The 17,696-nt window shown below is 43.8% G+C and overlaps 1 protein-coding gene across 3 annotated transcripts in view; it reads left to right on the forward strand.

The window, feature by feature from the left end:
• The window catches only part of Fas (Fas cell surface death receptor), a 60,596-nt gene that overhangs the window by 23,089 nt on the left and 19,811 nt on the right, over positions 1-17,696 (forward strand). The window contains exon 1 of one of the 3 annotated variants that reach the window (XM_006984012.4): positions 1,515-1,635. The exons of the other annotated variants lie outside the window; for them this stretch is intronic. Coding sequence (XP_006984074.1) covers positions 1,606-1,635 — 30 coding nt within the window. The 5' untranslated portion in view covers positions 1,515-1,605. Of the gene's footprint in view, positions 1-1,514; positions 1,636-17,696 lie in introns of those variants that run through there. 3 annotated transcript variants of the gene reach the window in all.

Genomic DNA, 17,696 nt, shown 5'->3' on the forward strand with positions numbered 1-17,696 from the left:
GAGGATCTTATTTTTTTGGTGTCCTCCATCCCCTCTGGCTCTTATACTCTTCCTGCCTTCCCCGCTTCCACTGGCTTCCCTGGAACCCTGAGGGGAGGGGTTTGATGGAGACATCCCATTTAGAGCTGAGCATTCCTGGGGCTTTCACCTTTTGTATAATGCCTGGCTATGGGTCTCTGTATTTGTTCCCATCTGCTGCAGGAGGAAGCTTCTCTGATGATGGCTGAGCAAGGCCCTGATCTATGAGTATAGTAAAATATCATTAGGAGTCATTTTGTTACAATCTTTCTTTTCTTTTCTTTTCTTTTCTTTTCTTTTCTTTTCTTTTCTTTTCTTTTCTCTTCTCTTCTCTTGTTTTCTTTTCTCTTCTCTTCTTTTTTTTTCTTTTCTTTTCTTTTTTTTAGAACAGTGGTGTTTGGTTTTACTCTAGGTCCCTGGGCTATCTAGTCTCTGGCTCTTGGGCACCCAAGCAGTGTCATGTATGTGTTTCATCTCGTGGAGTGGGCAGGCCTCAAGTCAGATCAGATATTGTTTGGTTACTCTCACAAACTTTGTGCCACTATTGCCCTAGCATATCTTGACATAATAGAACACCATTGTATTTGTATATATATATATTTGTATATGTGTATATTTTAGGATGCCTCTGTATCTGGTTTCCATATTATTTCTCAAATGGCTGTTCATTTTAGCCATCTATTTCCTCCATCCTTCTCTCCCCTCCTGACTTGATCCTCTCATCCCATCCCAGCCCCCCCCCTCCCCCCGTCATAACTATCTATTCTATTTTTCTTTCCTAATAGGATCTGTCTGTCCCCCGCGTCCCTTACTCTAACCCTGACCTCTGCCGGTCTACGGATTCTGGCTTGGTTATCATTGATCTAACAACAGCTGTGTGATTTGTCATTTAGCTTTGATCTCCACTTGAGAAATGCAGTCAGGATGGGCTTTCCCCTCAGTATGCCACAGCCCAGGATCTCTACCTCCTTCCTATAGGTGATTGTCACTCCATACACTATTCATGGGCTCCTTGGAGGGACCTGCCCTCGTCAGAATCCCAGAATCCTCGATGGTAATTACCACTCTGTACACTATGCAGGAGCCTCAACAATCCAGTCACTGACACGGGGCGGGATGGTGTTTGTCTTCAGCACTTAGCCAAGGTCCAACTCATTCAGGAGTTTACAATTCTTTCCTGGGTGCAACAGCAAAAGGAGAAGGCTCTCACGTGATTGTGGGGAAGCACCCAGGACGGGGAATGCCCATTTGTGCAATCAAGCCCTACTCCGGCTTCCCTCTCCCCAGCCCCCACCAGTGAGCTGATGAATCAGTGGATTTCCCCTGAGCCCTGCAGAACTTCCTCCCAAACGGTGGGGCTTTACATAGGTTGTGTCTACTCCCTCAGAAAAAGTGACATACAAGTGTTCTAAGCGATTTCTGGGGAGACCGGGGAGGGAAGCGGTTTGAGGCGGGCCCAGGCAAAGTACACACACACAGAGGCCCTCTAGAGCGGGCGTGGGGTGGGGTGGGGCCGGCCTGCCCATGTAAGTGACTAACCCTGCTAAGAGGTGGAGACTTGGGCTGGCTTTCCCTTGGGGCACAGAAATGCTGTGGATCTGGACTCTCCTGCCTCTGGTAAGCTTTGGGAAGCCTGGGATGTGGGACGCTGCACTCTGGGGACCACCGCGTGGGAATCCGGACTCGGCTGACTTTGAATGACTGCCACCCTCTTCGGTCCAGATATTCAGAAGGGCGGGGAAGTTGCTTTCTTTCCTGGCTCAGGGCTCAGGGTTGATTGATCCCCGGGCACAGAACCTGCAGCTCGAGCGCTTTGCTGGAGAGAGTGTGGGTGGGGAATGGCAGGAGTCTCGAATGGTTTCGGAGTGGCAAGAGAGGGACTCGAGCCGAAAGACATGCCCAGGCAAAGGTCCACTCTGTGGCAGGAGAGGGGTCCCCTCCGAGACTGTGCGGCACGAGTGGAGTTGACACTTGTGACAGGTCGTTCAAGTGGGGCAGTGAGTCAACTCTGGACGGCGATTACGACCCAGGAGTCGGGAGTTGCCCTTTCTCAAAATAACTTTTAAAAAGTTACTTTGGATTAATAAGCCTCTGAAGAGTTGTTTACGTTCTTGTGACAACACGGAAAAATATAAAACCAGTTTTCTTCCCTTCCGGGAATTCAGCTGTTGAACTGTAGGTGGCTGGGCTGATGGGTGTTTTTAATGTTGCTGTTTTGTCCGGTTTCTTCCCACACTCTCAAGGCAAGTTTGTCTCTGTAACCCTTGAGCTCTGGGTCTCAGCCGGTGTCTGCTGCAGGCACAGGAGTAAGCAAGCACTCGCCTGTACAGGAGAGTCCCCTGCTCAGAAACGCTAGCTTGATAATGGCCAATCGAAGGGATTCTACCTTGGGAGGTTCATCCAGTTCTGAGTTTAGACAAAGTATTTTATTGGAGCCCTAAAACCGGTTTTCACAGCAGAGAACGGAGGAAGACAGCCTCTGCTCGCTTGTTTTTCGAGACAGGGTTTCTTCGTGTAGTTTTGGTGCCTGTTCTGGATCTCGCTCTGTAGACCAGGCTGGCCTCGAACTCCCGAGTGGTGGGATTCAAGCCGTGTGCCACCGCCACCAGGCTCTCTGCTCCCTTTTACAAGTGGAAATGAAGTTCAGAGAACTTAAGGACTGCAGAGATAACACAGGTAGTTCATGACAGCCCTGGGCTTGGACACCGCCCTGGGCTTGGACTTAGCCCTAACTCTAAGGCACAAGCAGTTTGTGTATAAACTGATGATATGACAGCTCCATGGCATGGTTAAGGGGAAGGTTTTTGCTGTAGATATGAAAAAGAGAACAGGCAGAGGCATCTGGAACAGTCCAGAGTGTATAGAGAAAGAAGTAGACTGAACATGGCCAGCAGACATGGACAGGGCTGCCGTAGAGAGGGAAGAGCAGCAGGGTTCAGAGAATAGAGAAAACCCAGTGAGAGAGGCAGGAGCAGAGCACAGAGGGGACATAGTGAGAATAGCAGGGTGATAAGGAGAATGAGTAGCTGCTGGGAAGGAAGCCCATGAGCTGGAGGGAGTTTAGGGTAGGGGACCAGGTGAAAAGGGCTAGGAAGCTAGCATACATTTTGAAATGTGTAACAGGTACTTGTGATACCAGCATGTGCTTTGCGATGCTGATAGGTGCCATGGGTAGTCATATGTCCCTTTTGCCAGAGGTAAAAGAAATGACTTTCCAGTGCGTCTTGGGAGGCACATTTAGTCAAGCCATTAGTACAAGCAAGCCAGATAATTTGAGGACATGATGCAGACACCCTGCCCTTGGTAGGGTGTGCATAAAAATTAAATTCCGTGAAGGCCCTTTTCTAGCCACTTTTCAACAGCCTGATTTACTGACTCCTGTCTCTCCCCCAGACCCATGTTGTTCTACGCCTAGAAGGGACACAGGAGAACAGAGGTCCACCTGAAAGTTTCCCATGCCCAGTTTTTCTGAATTCCCAAGTCCAGCGTTGGTGCTGATGGAGACTGTGTATCCTGAGTTAGTAAACTCCAGTCAGTCTACCTTTAATGGCCCAAGGTCCAAGTGATATACCATCTGTCCCCATCCTCGGTGGCCTCTTTCAGAGATCACACCAGCTACTTTGACAGCAAGTAGGATGGTGATGATGATTGGGTAGCGTCCCTTCCAGACAGATTCCAGGGTCTGGACAGGGATCTTCTGTATCCAAACCAAGTCTCCTGCTGGGAACTGGTGGGTAGGTTCAGAGCCCAGAGAGATGGCAGGATTCCCTTCACAGGTCAATGCTGGCCAACGGCTCGACAAGCTTCCTGTGCTCCAAGTGTGCTATAGATTTTTTTTAACGATCCACCTTTTTCATTACAAATTTTAAGCTAACTTTTTGTTACAGATTTTACAAGTTTTTTTTTTTTTAATTTTTGTTTTTGTTTTAACCGCACCCAACGAATTTACAAGTCCTGAGATATAGGAAGTATACACAGTAGATCTTACAGACCTTGAGCTAAAGTTGATACTTTAGCAAACCTTTTAGAGTTAGAAGAGAGGGGAGTGTTTAGAGAGTTAAGGAAAACCAAGAGGAGGAGTATGAGGTAAGGAGCAACGATCCCTACCGGGAATAGTTTACTTTTTAGCTGTCTTAAAGCACGGGGCGTCTTTTCCTGAGTTGTTCTCTTTTGTTGTCCTCCCAGGCACAAGGACAAGTGTCCCCATCTGACTCAAGACAGAGATTTTGTAGGAAACTTATAAACAATCATTCTTGGGCCTGGAGAGGGAGGCCATACCCCAACTCCAGAGCTGGATTTTTTTTTTTTAAATAAAGCAGAATAGCATGTGACAATATTTAAATATTATCCATACACAGGAGACATTTCAACCTCAGTAAAACTGGATTTAGTGATCAGAGGGAGAGATAAGAGCAGGGAGCAGAGGAGGCTTAGAGATAAGAAATTTATGAGAATGGAGAGCAGAGAAACTTTACCGATAAGAGATTTGGGGATCATTTATTTGTGTGGGAACAGAAGTTGTCACACTGTGTGAGAATGTGGAAATCTAGTGGGCCATCTTTCGCCATTGAGCTGTACTGAAGCCAAGCCATTTGCAGTGAGACAGTGAAGCTTAATGAGAACTCTGGGTCAGAGGAAGAAAAGAGATTAGAGAAGAAGGTGGCAGGGGTGGGGGTGGGGGTGATATTCTGAATGGGAAGAATCCATGGCTAGAGACAAGAACAGGCTCCAAGAGCAAACTGAACTGAGAGAGGGAGAGGGAAAAGGAGAGAGAGAGAGAGAGAGAGAGAGAGAGAGAGAGAGAGAGAGAGAGCAGGAATGGAGACATTGTTTAGAAGCACAGTGAACAGAAGGTGGGATGGGAGAGTGTAGCAGGAATCTTAAAAGTTCTTACTAATAAAATCAAACCTGGGACAGCAGGAGGAAGGGTGAGATTTTAGCTCTGAGCTCTGACTTCTCGGCTCTCTCTTTTACATTGTTTCTGTGTTTCTTATTTAATAAGACGGTTGGTTACATCTACAGGAGAGGCTTAGGGAAACTCCACCAGAGGGAAGATTTCAATATCTTAGAGGCCCAGGAGAGCATAGAAAAATGCCTAATGTACCTGCAGGTCTCAAGTAGCAGGCTCCAGTGAGCCAATGAGAAGGACAGAGACAGAGTAGGAAGCTCCAGAGGGAGATGAGGAGAGACAAATAGTTAGCCACGGTTAGAGACAGAGTTAGCTCTAGGAGGGAGCTGAGAGACACCGCTAGCAAGGAGGCAGCCAGGATTAGAGTGAGGAGATGGACAAGAGAGACAGAGTAAGCTCTAGGAGGGAGCTGAGACCATGTCGTGAGGGAGAGCAAGGATGGGAGAGAACACTAAGTGTCTTGGTGACAAGAATTTCAAGCCAGGGCATCCCCAAGTGGACCGAGAGACTTGTCAGGGAGAAATGTCCAAAGTCACAAAGGAGAGGCATCCTATGTGATGTGTTCCCAACAGGGAGAGAGAAGCTGCCTGACACACCAGAATGGCTTTTGTAGCATAGTAAGCTCTAGGAGCCGACAGAGACAGACCAGGGAGCTTCAAGGAGAGAGCAGGTGGGAGGAAGAAGCAGCTGAAGAGGGCTGGTAGTCATCAGGAGCCGGAAGAAACAGTGCTCCATACCTTTGGAGAGTCAGGACAGTAGTTTGGTTTGGTTCAGAGAGGCTAGGCACCTTGGAAAGGGGATCTGTGTACCACTCCTGGATGCTGGGCAACAGATGTATAAAGTGATGACATGACCGATCCATAGTTATGGTTAAGGGGAAGGTTTTTTTCTTTTTTTAATTGTAGATATGAGAGAAAGAACAGCCAGAGGCATCTGGAACAGTCAAGAGCAGAGAGAAAGAAGTAGACTGGACATGGTCAGCAGTCTGGACATGGCCAGAGCTATTTGAAAGAAAGGGATAGAATATCGGAGATAGAGAATAGAGAAAATATAGTGAGAGAAGCAGGAGCCGAGATGGGGGAGGGGCACATAGCTAGAATAGCAGGGCTATAAGGAGAAGAGTAGCCGTGGGGAGGGAAGCCCATGAGCTGGGGAGGTTAGGGTAGGGGAGGAGATGAGAGGGGCTAGGATGCTAGCATGGTGCTTGTGATACCAGCATGTGCTGTGACAGACTTACAGGCCTTCTGTCAACAGGAAGGGAAATTGATTCCTTTTGGCTGCCTTTTTATCTAACTGCCAGAAATCCTTCTATAGTCCAGGTTGAGCTCATTTCCAGATATTTGTACTGCCTTTTGGAGTTTGAAGAATTGGAGTTTCTTTTGGACTACACAGTTTGCTGGTTGCATCTGATATCCAGAGTATACCAAGAGCAGAATGGCAAAGGCTCATATACTTGGCACTTGTGAAGGAGTGAAAAAAAAATCCCTTTGGTTCTTTAAGAAGTCATGTATAGTATTTGGCCTTTGGAAATGTCTTTAGGGAGTTTTAAGATTCTCCTCAACGTAAATATCCTTGTCATTAGTCTATCAGTTTGGGTGGCTGATGAAAACACTCTCAGCTATTTGCAGTATGCCAAAGGCCTGGAGCTAACGCTCAACTTAGGTACAGCTGTGTCTTTATCATAGGATGTGTGTGCCTCAAGGACCCAAGAAACAGCCTTCCTAAATGCATGCACATAATACATGTATGCTCATGTGAATTTTTATATACATATTAGTACATCAACATTAAGTATAATTTATGATTTATGGCCTAGGAAATTAAAGTTTACTAACTAACATTATAAAGACAGAGGAGTACAATTGTAATAGTAACCCTGTCACCTACATGGTCATTGCTGCATTTCATAGTACCTTCTAACCACCACATAAGACTCTGAAGTTTTCTTATTCAGAACCTGACCTTATCCACCATCAAGCCCCCAAGATTCCAACATTGTATCACCCTGTGTGTCTCCTAAAATATGCCTCCCCATGTAGTAGGACTTCCTCAGTTGTAGCGTAAGTGAAATAGAGGCAGAGTAAATTGGAACACAAAAGCAAGTTTTGTTAAATACTGGTGATTTCCAGGGAGTAGATTTGGAGATGAGTTTCCTTTGACTCCCTTCCCCAAGTTCTCCTGTCTCCAGTACCATTTGCAGACACAGCAACTGGACCTCCTTTGCTTCTCTTTCTTCTCTCTGCTTTTTAGAGATTCTTTTGCCTCTCCTAGTTTCTGGGATTTTTTTTTTATCCAGTGAGTAAGTCTGAAGTCACCAAACCTTCACAAATTTTTAGAGGCAATAGAATAGCAGTCTATTTTACTTTACTCTGTGTCTATGTGTCTTGAGTCGTGTGTGTGTGTGTGTGTGTGTGTGTGTGTGTGTGTGTGTGTGTGTGTTATGAAGTGGTGCAAGGTCCTTAAAGGTTTCCTCCTGCACGATTTAGGGATGTGACCAATCCCTCACTAGACAGCCACTTTCCTCATAGTTCTTAGAGCAGTTGTTAAAAATGATGGTTGAAGAAAATGAGAGGAGATTTAGAAAAGAATGACGCATTGCTACAGCAATCCTACAGAAGAATCGTGAACTGTGGGCTTTGGGGTTTGTACTGAAGGGATGGACAAAGACAGCTGCTTTGTTTATAATTTAATTATTTCCTTTAAAACAACTCTAGAGACATGAAATGTTTTTTTTTCCAATTTTTTGTTTTATCCCACAAGGGAGTTGAAAGTTTTATGAATGCAATCACAAGACTAAATATAAATCAAAGCATTAACAAGGGTGGAAAACTGTAAGTTTTATGGGTTCTGGCACATTAAATTCAAGTTCTCATGCTTGCAAAGCAAGCACTTTCCCAACTAAGTCGTTCTCTCAGCCCAAAACACAAGTTTTTAAATCATGGTAAGACTGAAAAGCAAGAATTAAGTTGGAGGCTATCGGCATCCCTCACTAGCTACAGCTCACAAACAGAAAGTCTTCTGCCCATCCCTGTCCATAATAGATAGAATTATCGCTGGCAGAGCAGACGGAGACTTTAATGTAGGAAAAGATTTTATTTTGAAGCTGAGATTACAGAAGGGTCAAAGGTGAAAAAGAGTGGATGCACCAGAGTTTGATGCTGTCTCTTTGAGAATGAATGGTTTCAGGGCTGGAGTGTTAGTGTATCAAGACAACTTTCCGAGGGCTGGGGCATGCCCAGTGGGAAGGCCGACCACCACAATCCAATTGCCATTTGGAGAGAATCACAGTTTTTCTGAGATGATTAGAAACTTGAATAAGGAAATCCCCCTGCAAAAGCCCCTTCTCACTTGTGTGTTTTGGATGAATTATCTTGGTTCCAAAAGTCCCCTACCAAGCACATGTTTTACATTATGTACCAGAGACCACTTATTGAAAAGTAACAAAAAGCATGTGATTTAAAACTGCAATAAAACAATGCAATAAAAAGTAACTTGAAGCCGGGCGGTGGTGGCGCACGCCTTTAATCCCAGCACTTGGGAGGCAGAGCCAGGCGGATCTCTGTGAGTTCGAGGCCAGCCTGGTCTACCAAGTGAGCTCCAGGAAAGGCGCAAAGCTACACAGAGAAACCCTGTCTCGAAAAACCAAAAAAAAAAAAAAAAAAGTAACTTGAAACCAAGTTTAGGATAATGAATCCTTCTCTTCTTTTTGAGTAGATAAATACTTAAAAACTGCCCAAACAGAATGAAATTAAACTTAAATACTGGAAAATAAAGCCATTCATTTTTTTTTTAAATCAGCCTTATGGGAACATTTTAAAATTTTACTTCTAGCTTCTGAGTCTTATCCACACATGTACATAATCGTATGTTTAATCAGGGCCGTATATGGGCTGCTCCTTGACACTTTCTATGTATATTAACCTGTTTGTGTTTCTGTGCAATTATCATCTTATAATTTTTATTTGATATTTTATAGTGAGGGTATTTAGTAAGGGAGCTTGAATTACCATAATTTTGTAATTTATAAATAATTGCCTCTTGGGTCTAAAAGGTAGTTCAGTGGTAGTGTTTGCCTACCATGTACCAGGCCCTGAGGTTGATCCCATCATCCTAAAACAAACAAATAAAATCCATTAAAAAAAAAAAAAGAAAATAGTGGATAGAAGTACTTGCTGCCAAACCTTACAGCCTGATTTGGGTCCCTGGGCTCCACATGGTGTAAAAGAGAACGATTTTGCAGGTTGCTCTCTGACCTCCTCCATTGTGTAGACACACACACACACACACACACACACACACACACACACACACACACACACACGTTTCATGTAAGTACCGTAGCCTCCAGTTTTTTGATTTAGGGACACACATGGGGGTGTTTGTATAATTAACACAAACAGAAAGAAAACCCCACTTAGTTACCGGCCATTGCCATTCTTTTCGCCCTTAAAATCTTGTCTCTCAAGTAGAAGGGGCTTGGAAGCTGGCTCCATCAGGAAAACCGCTTGCTATGCAAGCATGAAGTTGTTATTATAAGACTGAGCAAACTTTCCTTTCTAAGGAGGAAATGAGCTGGCCATCCTCTCTAACTACTACTCCTTCTTGTACCGCCATGCAGTCCAGCCACCGCCCCCGTCATGGGAATTTAGAAGCAGCAGTCAGAGTTAGTGCAAACAATTGTCCACGGCCCATTCAGTGGTGATGCATTGCTGGGGTCTCTGTGACCACAACGGCCAGCAGAGTAACAGTCCATGGGAGGTGAGAAGGCATGCTGTTCAGCTCAACCCAACTAAGTAGCTGGTGTTGGTTCGCACTTTGGGAATCCGACTCTGAGTAGTTTATTTCAGGCACATTTAAGGATAACAAATAATGATAACTTTCCTGGTGATAATTAACCCGACCCCATGTACACACTCAAGCTTAAGATATGACTACATTGAAACTTCTTTGTGAAGTACATGTGACATACTCCATAAAGATGGGTTGTACAGATTGAGTTCGTGTGACATCTTTCATAAATATAGATTCTATAGATTGACTAGCTCACAATAGGGTTTGGGGAAAGATTCGGTGTGGCCTTGGCCATACATAGCAAAGCATGTGAAACAATGGAGGCATGTGTGTGTGTGTGTGTGTGTGTGTGTGTGTGTGTGTGTGTGTGTGTGTGGTGCTTGTGGTGGTCAAAGACAACTTGTCATCTCTCTGCTTCTTGTCAAAACAATGCAGTGAAGAAATAGTCCACACATTGTTCTAGACTAGGCTTTGTAATTTAGCACATGTAGTGCTGATGTATAAAATACATATGCATGAATTTACACATTTATTTTTGTTGCTAGTTGGAACCATTTAAATGTTAGATATTTTTTATGTCTGTTTGATCTGGGCTAGTGTAGCAGTTCTGATCTCCCAGAGCTTAGACCCAGTTAGTCCCTGGGTCCGGGTACAGCACTCCAGCCTAACAAGTCCACTCCCACTCAAATATGTTGATTTTCTGACTTGCTGCTAAGGCCTAAGCATTTTTATCAAAATGCACTATGTATGATTCTGGTATTTGTTAGAGTGTTTATTGTTTATGTATTACTTAAAGATTTTTATGTCTGTTAGGGTTTCTGAGAACAATTTTTCTCCCGTCCCTCTGTCCCTTCCTTCCTTCCTTCCTTCCTTCCTTCCTTCCTTCCTTCCTTCCTTCCTTCCTTCCTTCCTTCCTTTCTTTTTCCAGTGTTGGGAATTGAACCCAGGAACTTGCGCATATTAGACAGGTGCTCTGCCACTGAGTTATACACACCCTTTGTCTCTGAGAACTGCTTTTCTAACTTTAAGAAATTAAACTTAATTTTTAAAACTTAGAGAATTAAACTTAAAAGAATCCAGATGGGATTTCATGGATTCTCTCCGTTTCTCTTATTTACTGCTGGGTCACTTGTGGACCTAACTGAGTCCTGCTACTGCACTGTTTCCCTCCTGGCATTTCCAGAGACTGGCTAGGAGAAATAGAGATGACGTGTCTGGGATGGGCTTCCTTTCTACTCTTATACATTCTGAAATAAATAAAAGCACATAGAACTTTCACTTATCTCTTTCATGTAAATTTGAAATCTTTATTTCGTTTTCTAAACAGTGTAGTAATATAAAAAGGCAATACTACTTACTGGTTTACACAATTAGAGACGCATTAAGTGCCTGGTAGATATGAGAATTATGCATTGATGCACTGCTAAAACAATGAACCATTGATTGTCTTTTTTAGAATTTCTGTTCAATCAAATATTAAATCAGTGCTAGGAGGTCCAGTAAGCAAGCTCGCAGAACTAGTCAGCAGATCTTCATCTGTTGCTTCGCTGTTTTCTTCAGCAGTGTAGGGCAGAGTGATTTCAAAGTAGTCTCGTATGGCCAGTAAGTCCAGGAAGAAGAAGCCTGGTTTGCATCTGCCCCTGGGTGATTTCTACTTCTAAATTTCATGGAAATTCTCTTAACCATTGAGCTCCCTGATCATTTGAGATGAGAACCCCTTCATCTATAAGAGGTTCCCAGGTTTATATGTGTCTCTGATGTTCATCAAATCAGGAGTGTGAGAGAGATTGTAGTTTTGCATTTATATTAGTGTGCTAGGGCTATTATAACCACGTCCCACATGCAGGGTAGCTTGAACAATTTTTCACAGTTCTTCTCTCAGGACATCAAAGATGAAAGTGACAGTCTGCTTCTGAGGGCAGTGAAGGGTCTGTTCGGGCCTCTGTTTTTCACATACAAATGGCCCTCATCTCTGTGTCTTCATGTCATTTTCCTCTATCTATGAGCACTCACATTTCCTCATGAAAGAGCACCAGCCATCTTTGTTGAAAGTCACTGTTCTGCTTCTGTAAAGAGACACCACAACCAACTTATAAAAGAAAGCATATCATTGAGTGTAGTTGGACTTTCTTTGTACCACCAGCTCCCAAATAATGACACAGAGGCTTCTTGAGTATGAAAGCTTGGCCTTAGCTTAGGCTTGTTCTCAACTAGGTCTTAAAACTTAAACTAAACTGTTGATATTACTCTACATTCTGCCATGTAGGTAATTACCTCTCCTCCCTACCTTACATCTGACTTCTTCCACATCTGGCTGGCAAACCTCCCATGCAGGGTTCTTCCCAGCATTCCTATCTCTGCCTAGAAGTCCCACCTAGCCTCTCCTTCCTAGCTATTGGCTGTTCAGCTCTTTTCTAAATGAATCAGAAGGTGCCTTTGGCAGGCAAGGAAGGACAGAGACACATCTTCACATAGTGTGATCAATCATCCTGCAATAATTGGGGCTGGCCTACAGTTTCAGAAGTGTAGTCCATTATCATCATGGTGGAGAGCATGGTGGCACACAGGCAGACATGGTGCTGGAGGAGTAGCTGAGAGTTCTACCTCTTGATCCACAGGCAGTAGGAAGACAGAGCCTGGACCTGGTGCGGACTTTTAAAACCTCCAAGCCCACCCCCAGTGACACAATTCCTCCAACAAGGCCACACCTCCAAATCCTTCTCAAATAGTACCACTCCCTTGTGACTAAGCACACAAATATATGAGCTTATGGGGGTCATTCTTATTCAAACCACCACACCAGCCAAATTAGATTAAGACTCACCCTACTGAACTTAGCCAAACCATCTCTGAAATGGTCCTATCTCAAAATGTGACCACGTTTTAAAGAGCTGTAGCAGTTAGGACATTACCACAAGAGTTTGGAGTGGGTGAACAGCTAGCTACATCAGTCTTGGGTCAACATGCAGCATGAGGTTGGGCCAGCCACTGTAACATTTTGAAACATGGCTCTGTCTACCAGGGAAGGGGCTTGGGCAAATCACCTTTTAGGTCCTTTCTGCTCTCAAATGGTAAATCCAGGGAGGGAGAAAAGAAATAAAATTGTAAATCCATGTGGTTCAGTATCAGAGAGCTTAGGAATTATCTGAAAGCTTTGCTAGTGTAGACAACTTTAACAAATTTTCTCATTTTCTGTTTCTGCCATTCACCCAAATGAACCCCAGCTACCACTTCCTGTAACCTTTTCACTAAATTCTGAAAGACAAATTTCATAGTATATAAAGGGATACTATTTACCCATGTTTTCACCCATCTATTTGAACTGTGGAGTTAAAATGCCCACTTTCAAATCGAGTTATCTGTCTTTCAGATAATTACATCAACGTGCATTTAAATGACTTTAGAAGCATTCTTTTATGTTATTACATTTACATATTAGGGCTACAAGAGTAATTATATAATAAGATGGATTTTTTAAAGTATGGTGCAAATGTAAAACAGTATTACAGACAACTTAAAAGCAAACTTCCTAAATTGTATGTGTTAAAAAAAAAAATCTTTTCTGGTACATTCCCCAGAGTAGTCTCTATGGATAACCAGGAACATCACACTTATCACATTTTTAGATATTCTTTCTTCCCCTCCCCCAAAACAAAATAAAACAAAACAACTAATTCACAAAAGTCAACCCACACCTCTCCAGATATAAATGCAATATTTAAGAAATATATTTACTTATTCCCATTTCTAGAGAAGCACTGAATATTATTAATTTCTAAGTCACTTTGTCTTGCTGTCTCATTGCTGTCCCAGGGACTCTGGGTGCCTTCTCCACAGGGATCTGTCAGGACATGGTTAAGAAGGCATACTTTTATAGTAAGTATCCTTTGAGAAAGATACCCAGAGACTCACTGGAAACACAGCTCACCATGAACACAGTTACAAGTTTGTGGTGGTTTCTGTGACAGAGTGGTGGTTTCTGTGACAGAGCTCTCAACGAAGTCAACAGTTCTTTTCAGTATACGTTGAAATAGCCTCCTTTCTTTTTTGTCTGGTCTGTTTAAATAAAACAGACTTTTCCTCATGATGAAGCAAAGCTGGTAGATAGGTCAAGGGATGACACAGCAGGTCCCAGAGGACCAGGGGAAATGAAACAGCCCCAACACACTAAGTTGAGGCGATAGGGTCAACTCAAGAAAGGTTGTATTTGGGATGCTTGATTCAGGGAACCAAAAGGACTGTCATCAAAACCCAAAGACAAAAAAATCTAAATTTTTAGGACGGATCAAATGCCGCTCAGTCAAGCACAAACTTTTCCCGTCTCTGATGTCTTAGGTGGTTCCTGTCATAGATTCACTACTGTTATCATTCAGGTTTCTAATCTTATCAGAGAACACAAACCAGAAAACACTGCAGAGCTTTAGAATTCATGCAGTCTTGCTACCACCAAAGCTTCTCGTTAGCTGTGATGTAATAAACTCACACTCTCAGCAACCAACATTGTTCAGTTTTTGATGTGTGTTAAAAGAGCATTTTGTGTTGACATTTTTGTTTTTGTTTGTTTGTTTTGTTTTGTTTTTCTGCTTTCTCCCCTCTCTTTGGGCATGTAAGGGCCAGGCTAGCCTCGAACTTGTGATCCCTCCTCCTCAACTTACTCAGGAGCTGGGATTATGTGTCTTGGCTATGGCTGGCTCAGACATATCCTTTTATTCCTCTTCCCCCTCCTTTCCCAACTCCTCAACTTCTAGCCTCTCATCAAGGGAGCATTTTCCTGTAGTCACTGTGCACTGCGGTCTCACTGATGAAGACACCCTGTGGCTTTGGCTAGAAGTCAATCACTTTTCATTTTACTGATTACTGAGGCATATCTGTGTCTTCACAAACTGTGTTCAGTCTGATGCCGACCTCAGTATCAGTACTGAACAGTGTGGCTGAGCCAGGCATCTGGCAACTCATTCTTGCCAGTTAGAAAGCAGACGTTTTCACCGCCTAACACCTTTTTCCCCCTTCCACTTTAAAAAAAAAGTCTTTTCCTGTTTGTTTTGAACCCGAGAACAGAACAGAAAAAAAAAAAAAAAAAAAAAAAAGCGTTGTTTTTCTCTCTGTCTTTTTAAAATGTGCCTCAGACCTCAAGATCAGTTGTCACACATCCTCGGGCACCAGCTTTACCAAGAGGCCCAAGTTCTTTAAGTAGGTAGTTTATTTCAGTCACTCGGGTGTCTCTCTGCTTGTCATCGACCTGATACTTCTTGAGTACTGTTACTCCTTTCCTGGATAGAAGGTGTCCTTACGGGTGCACTCATTCCCGTACCGTGTCTTCGGTTTGATAACTTGAGTCCTTCTGAAAAGCAGTTCATCACGATGCTGCCGGACAAGAAAATGCCCACTGTTCTCTGTCTCTCATGACCTGGTCACAGGGACAGGCGCTCACAATCCTTTCTTCTGCGGATCCCAAGGGGACAAATGTAAAGAAGATTCAGGTGTCTGCCTTCCAGGTGGGCACCTCTGCCAGACACTGCATCATTGCCATGGCTCTTCACACAAATGCTGCCCCACCTGGAGGAATGACTGGCAGACTGAGGTGGACAGGCAAGCCCCAGCCTTGGCTTTAGTGGTCCTCCTACAGCACGCCCCCTCCCACTCCCCCGCGGCCCCCAAGCTGCATGCTTGAGAGTCTGAGAGAAATCCTTTCAAAATCCTCCCGACATGTGTTTTGAAGATTCCTCATTAAAACTAACTTGTTGCCTTTTGTTCAGAATTGTCTGAAAACCATTGTTAGTGTTCCTAAATGAAGCACAAATAATTAAGGAAATCCTCACAAATGTGCATCGGAGCCCAGCCCAGATTTGGAACGGAAGTGGCTGACCTGGAGTCCTTTGTTAACCATTCCTAAATTTGGGCTTTGGGGAAAGGCATTTCTCAGGCGCTGTGCTCAGCTTCAACTATCGCTAAGTATAAGTCTTCATGAGTACTGTAACTGAAGAGGCAGTATATGTTAATGAACGTTGTAATGAGCTAGGCAAGTGTCATGGGGGAATGCAAATAAGGGTGAGTGCTCTCATATCACATGGCCACAAGGGATTCGGAAAAGGAGAGAGAAAAACAGAATTTCTGATTTGCAGGAAATATTAAAATCTATAAGTAATGAAACATTCCAGTAGATACTCTTTTTAAAAGTTTTTTTTTTTTTTAATTGTGCGTATGTGAGTAAACATGTGGACATGAGTGTAGAGGTGCCCATGGGGACCAGAAGAGAGCAACAGATCTCCCTGTAATGAGGTTAGAAGGGGTTGTGAGCTGCCTGACTTAGATGCTGGAAATCAAACTCTGGTCCTTTGTGAGACCAGTGTATGTATCTTACTGCTGACCCATGTCTAGCACAAAGGAGATCCATTATTAAAATCTGGCTTGAAGCTGAGCAGGTGCCATGATGCCTTTCTAAATTGACATTCCAGGCTTGAATGTGAATGCAGCATTAGAGGCATAGGCTCCTGCTGTGGCTGTGAGTACCAAAAGGATTCTTCCCTAGGTCCGGAGCCCTAGACCTAGAAAGCCGGTCCCAAATGAACGTGGTTGTCCCTTATACATCATCAGGTCTGTCACTTCTCAGTGGCCTTTATTTATTTATTTTTTTTTTTAAAAATGTTCTCTTCCATTCTATCACCAGACAGAACATTTTTAATAAAAAAGAAAAAAAAAAAGCCACTGAGAAGTGACAGACCTGATGATGTATAAGGGACAACCACATTCGTTTGGGACCGGCTAGAAATCTCATCCAATGACTGAGGGAAGCCGATGCAAAGATCCATGGCCAGGCCTCAGGTGGAGCTCCAGGAGTCCAATTGGTGAGAAAGAGGAGGGATTGTGTGAGTGAAAATTGTTGAGACCAAGCTTGGAAAAAGCACAGGGACAAATAGCCAAACTAATGAAACACATGAACTATGAACCAATAGCTGAGGAACCCTCAACTTGATCAGGCCCTCTGGATAAGTGAGACAGTTGATTTGCTTGAACTGTTTGGGAGGCCCCAGGCAGTGGGACTGGGACCTGTCCTTAGTGCATGAGCTGGCTGTTTGGAACCTGGGGCTTATGCAGGGATACTTTGCTCAGCTTGGGAGGAGGGAGAAAGGGACTGGACCTACCTGGACTGAATCTACTAGGTTGAGCTGAATCCCCAGGGGAGTCTTTGCCCTGGAGGAGATGAGAATGGGGAGTGAGTGGATTGGGGGGAAGGCAGGGGTGGGGGTGGGGGTGGGGGGTGGTAAGGGGTGGGGTGGGGGTGGGGGTGGGGGTGTCAGGAAGAGGAGGACAGGGGAATCCATGGCTGATATGTAAAATTAAATTAAATTATAAAATAAAAAAATGTTCTCTTCCATATGATATATTTTGATTATATTTCCCCTCACCTAGGTCTTCCCCATCTCTCTACACAGCCCACTCTATGATCTCTCTCTCTCCCTCAAAAAAAACAAAAACCAAAAAAATCACACAAACAAAAAAAAAAACTACCTCCCATCTCCCACAGAAACACAAAAATGAAAATCAAAACAAGCCAAAAAACCAACAAAAGGAAAAAATGCCCAGATTACACAAAGGACCACACACAAAAAAAAAGAAAGAAAGAAAAGGAGAGAGAGAGAGAGAGAGAGAGAGAGAGAGAGAGGGGGGGGGGGCATGGAGTTCATTTTGTGCTATCTTAAAAAACTGATTTTCCCATTGCCAGTGGTATCAACTGCAAATAGCTTCTTAACTAAAGGTGGGAGCCAGTGTCCACTCTTAGTGCTGGGCTGGGACCCCATATGTCTTGAACCTGTGTAGGTCTTGTGCATACTGCCAGTCTATGTGAGTTTATACGTGTATCACTCCTGTTGTGCCTGGAAGACACTGTTTCCTTGAAGTCATCCACCTCCTCTAGCTCATACAATCTTTCTTCCTCTTCTTCCACATAGATCCTTGAGCCTTGAGGGACAGGGTTTGA

The sequence above is a fragment of the Peromyscus maniculatus genome, chromosome 1 (genome assembly GCF_049852395.1).
Source record: "Peromyscus maniculatus bairdii isolate BWxNUB_F1_BW_parent chromosome 1, HU_Pman_BW_mat_3.1, whole genome shotgun sequence".
Lineage (NCBI taxonomy): Eukaryota > Metazoa > Chordata > Mammalia > Rodentia > Cricetidae > Peromyscus > Peromyscus maniculatus.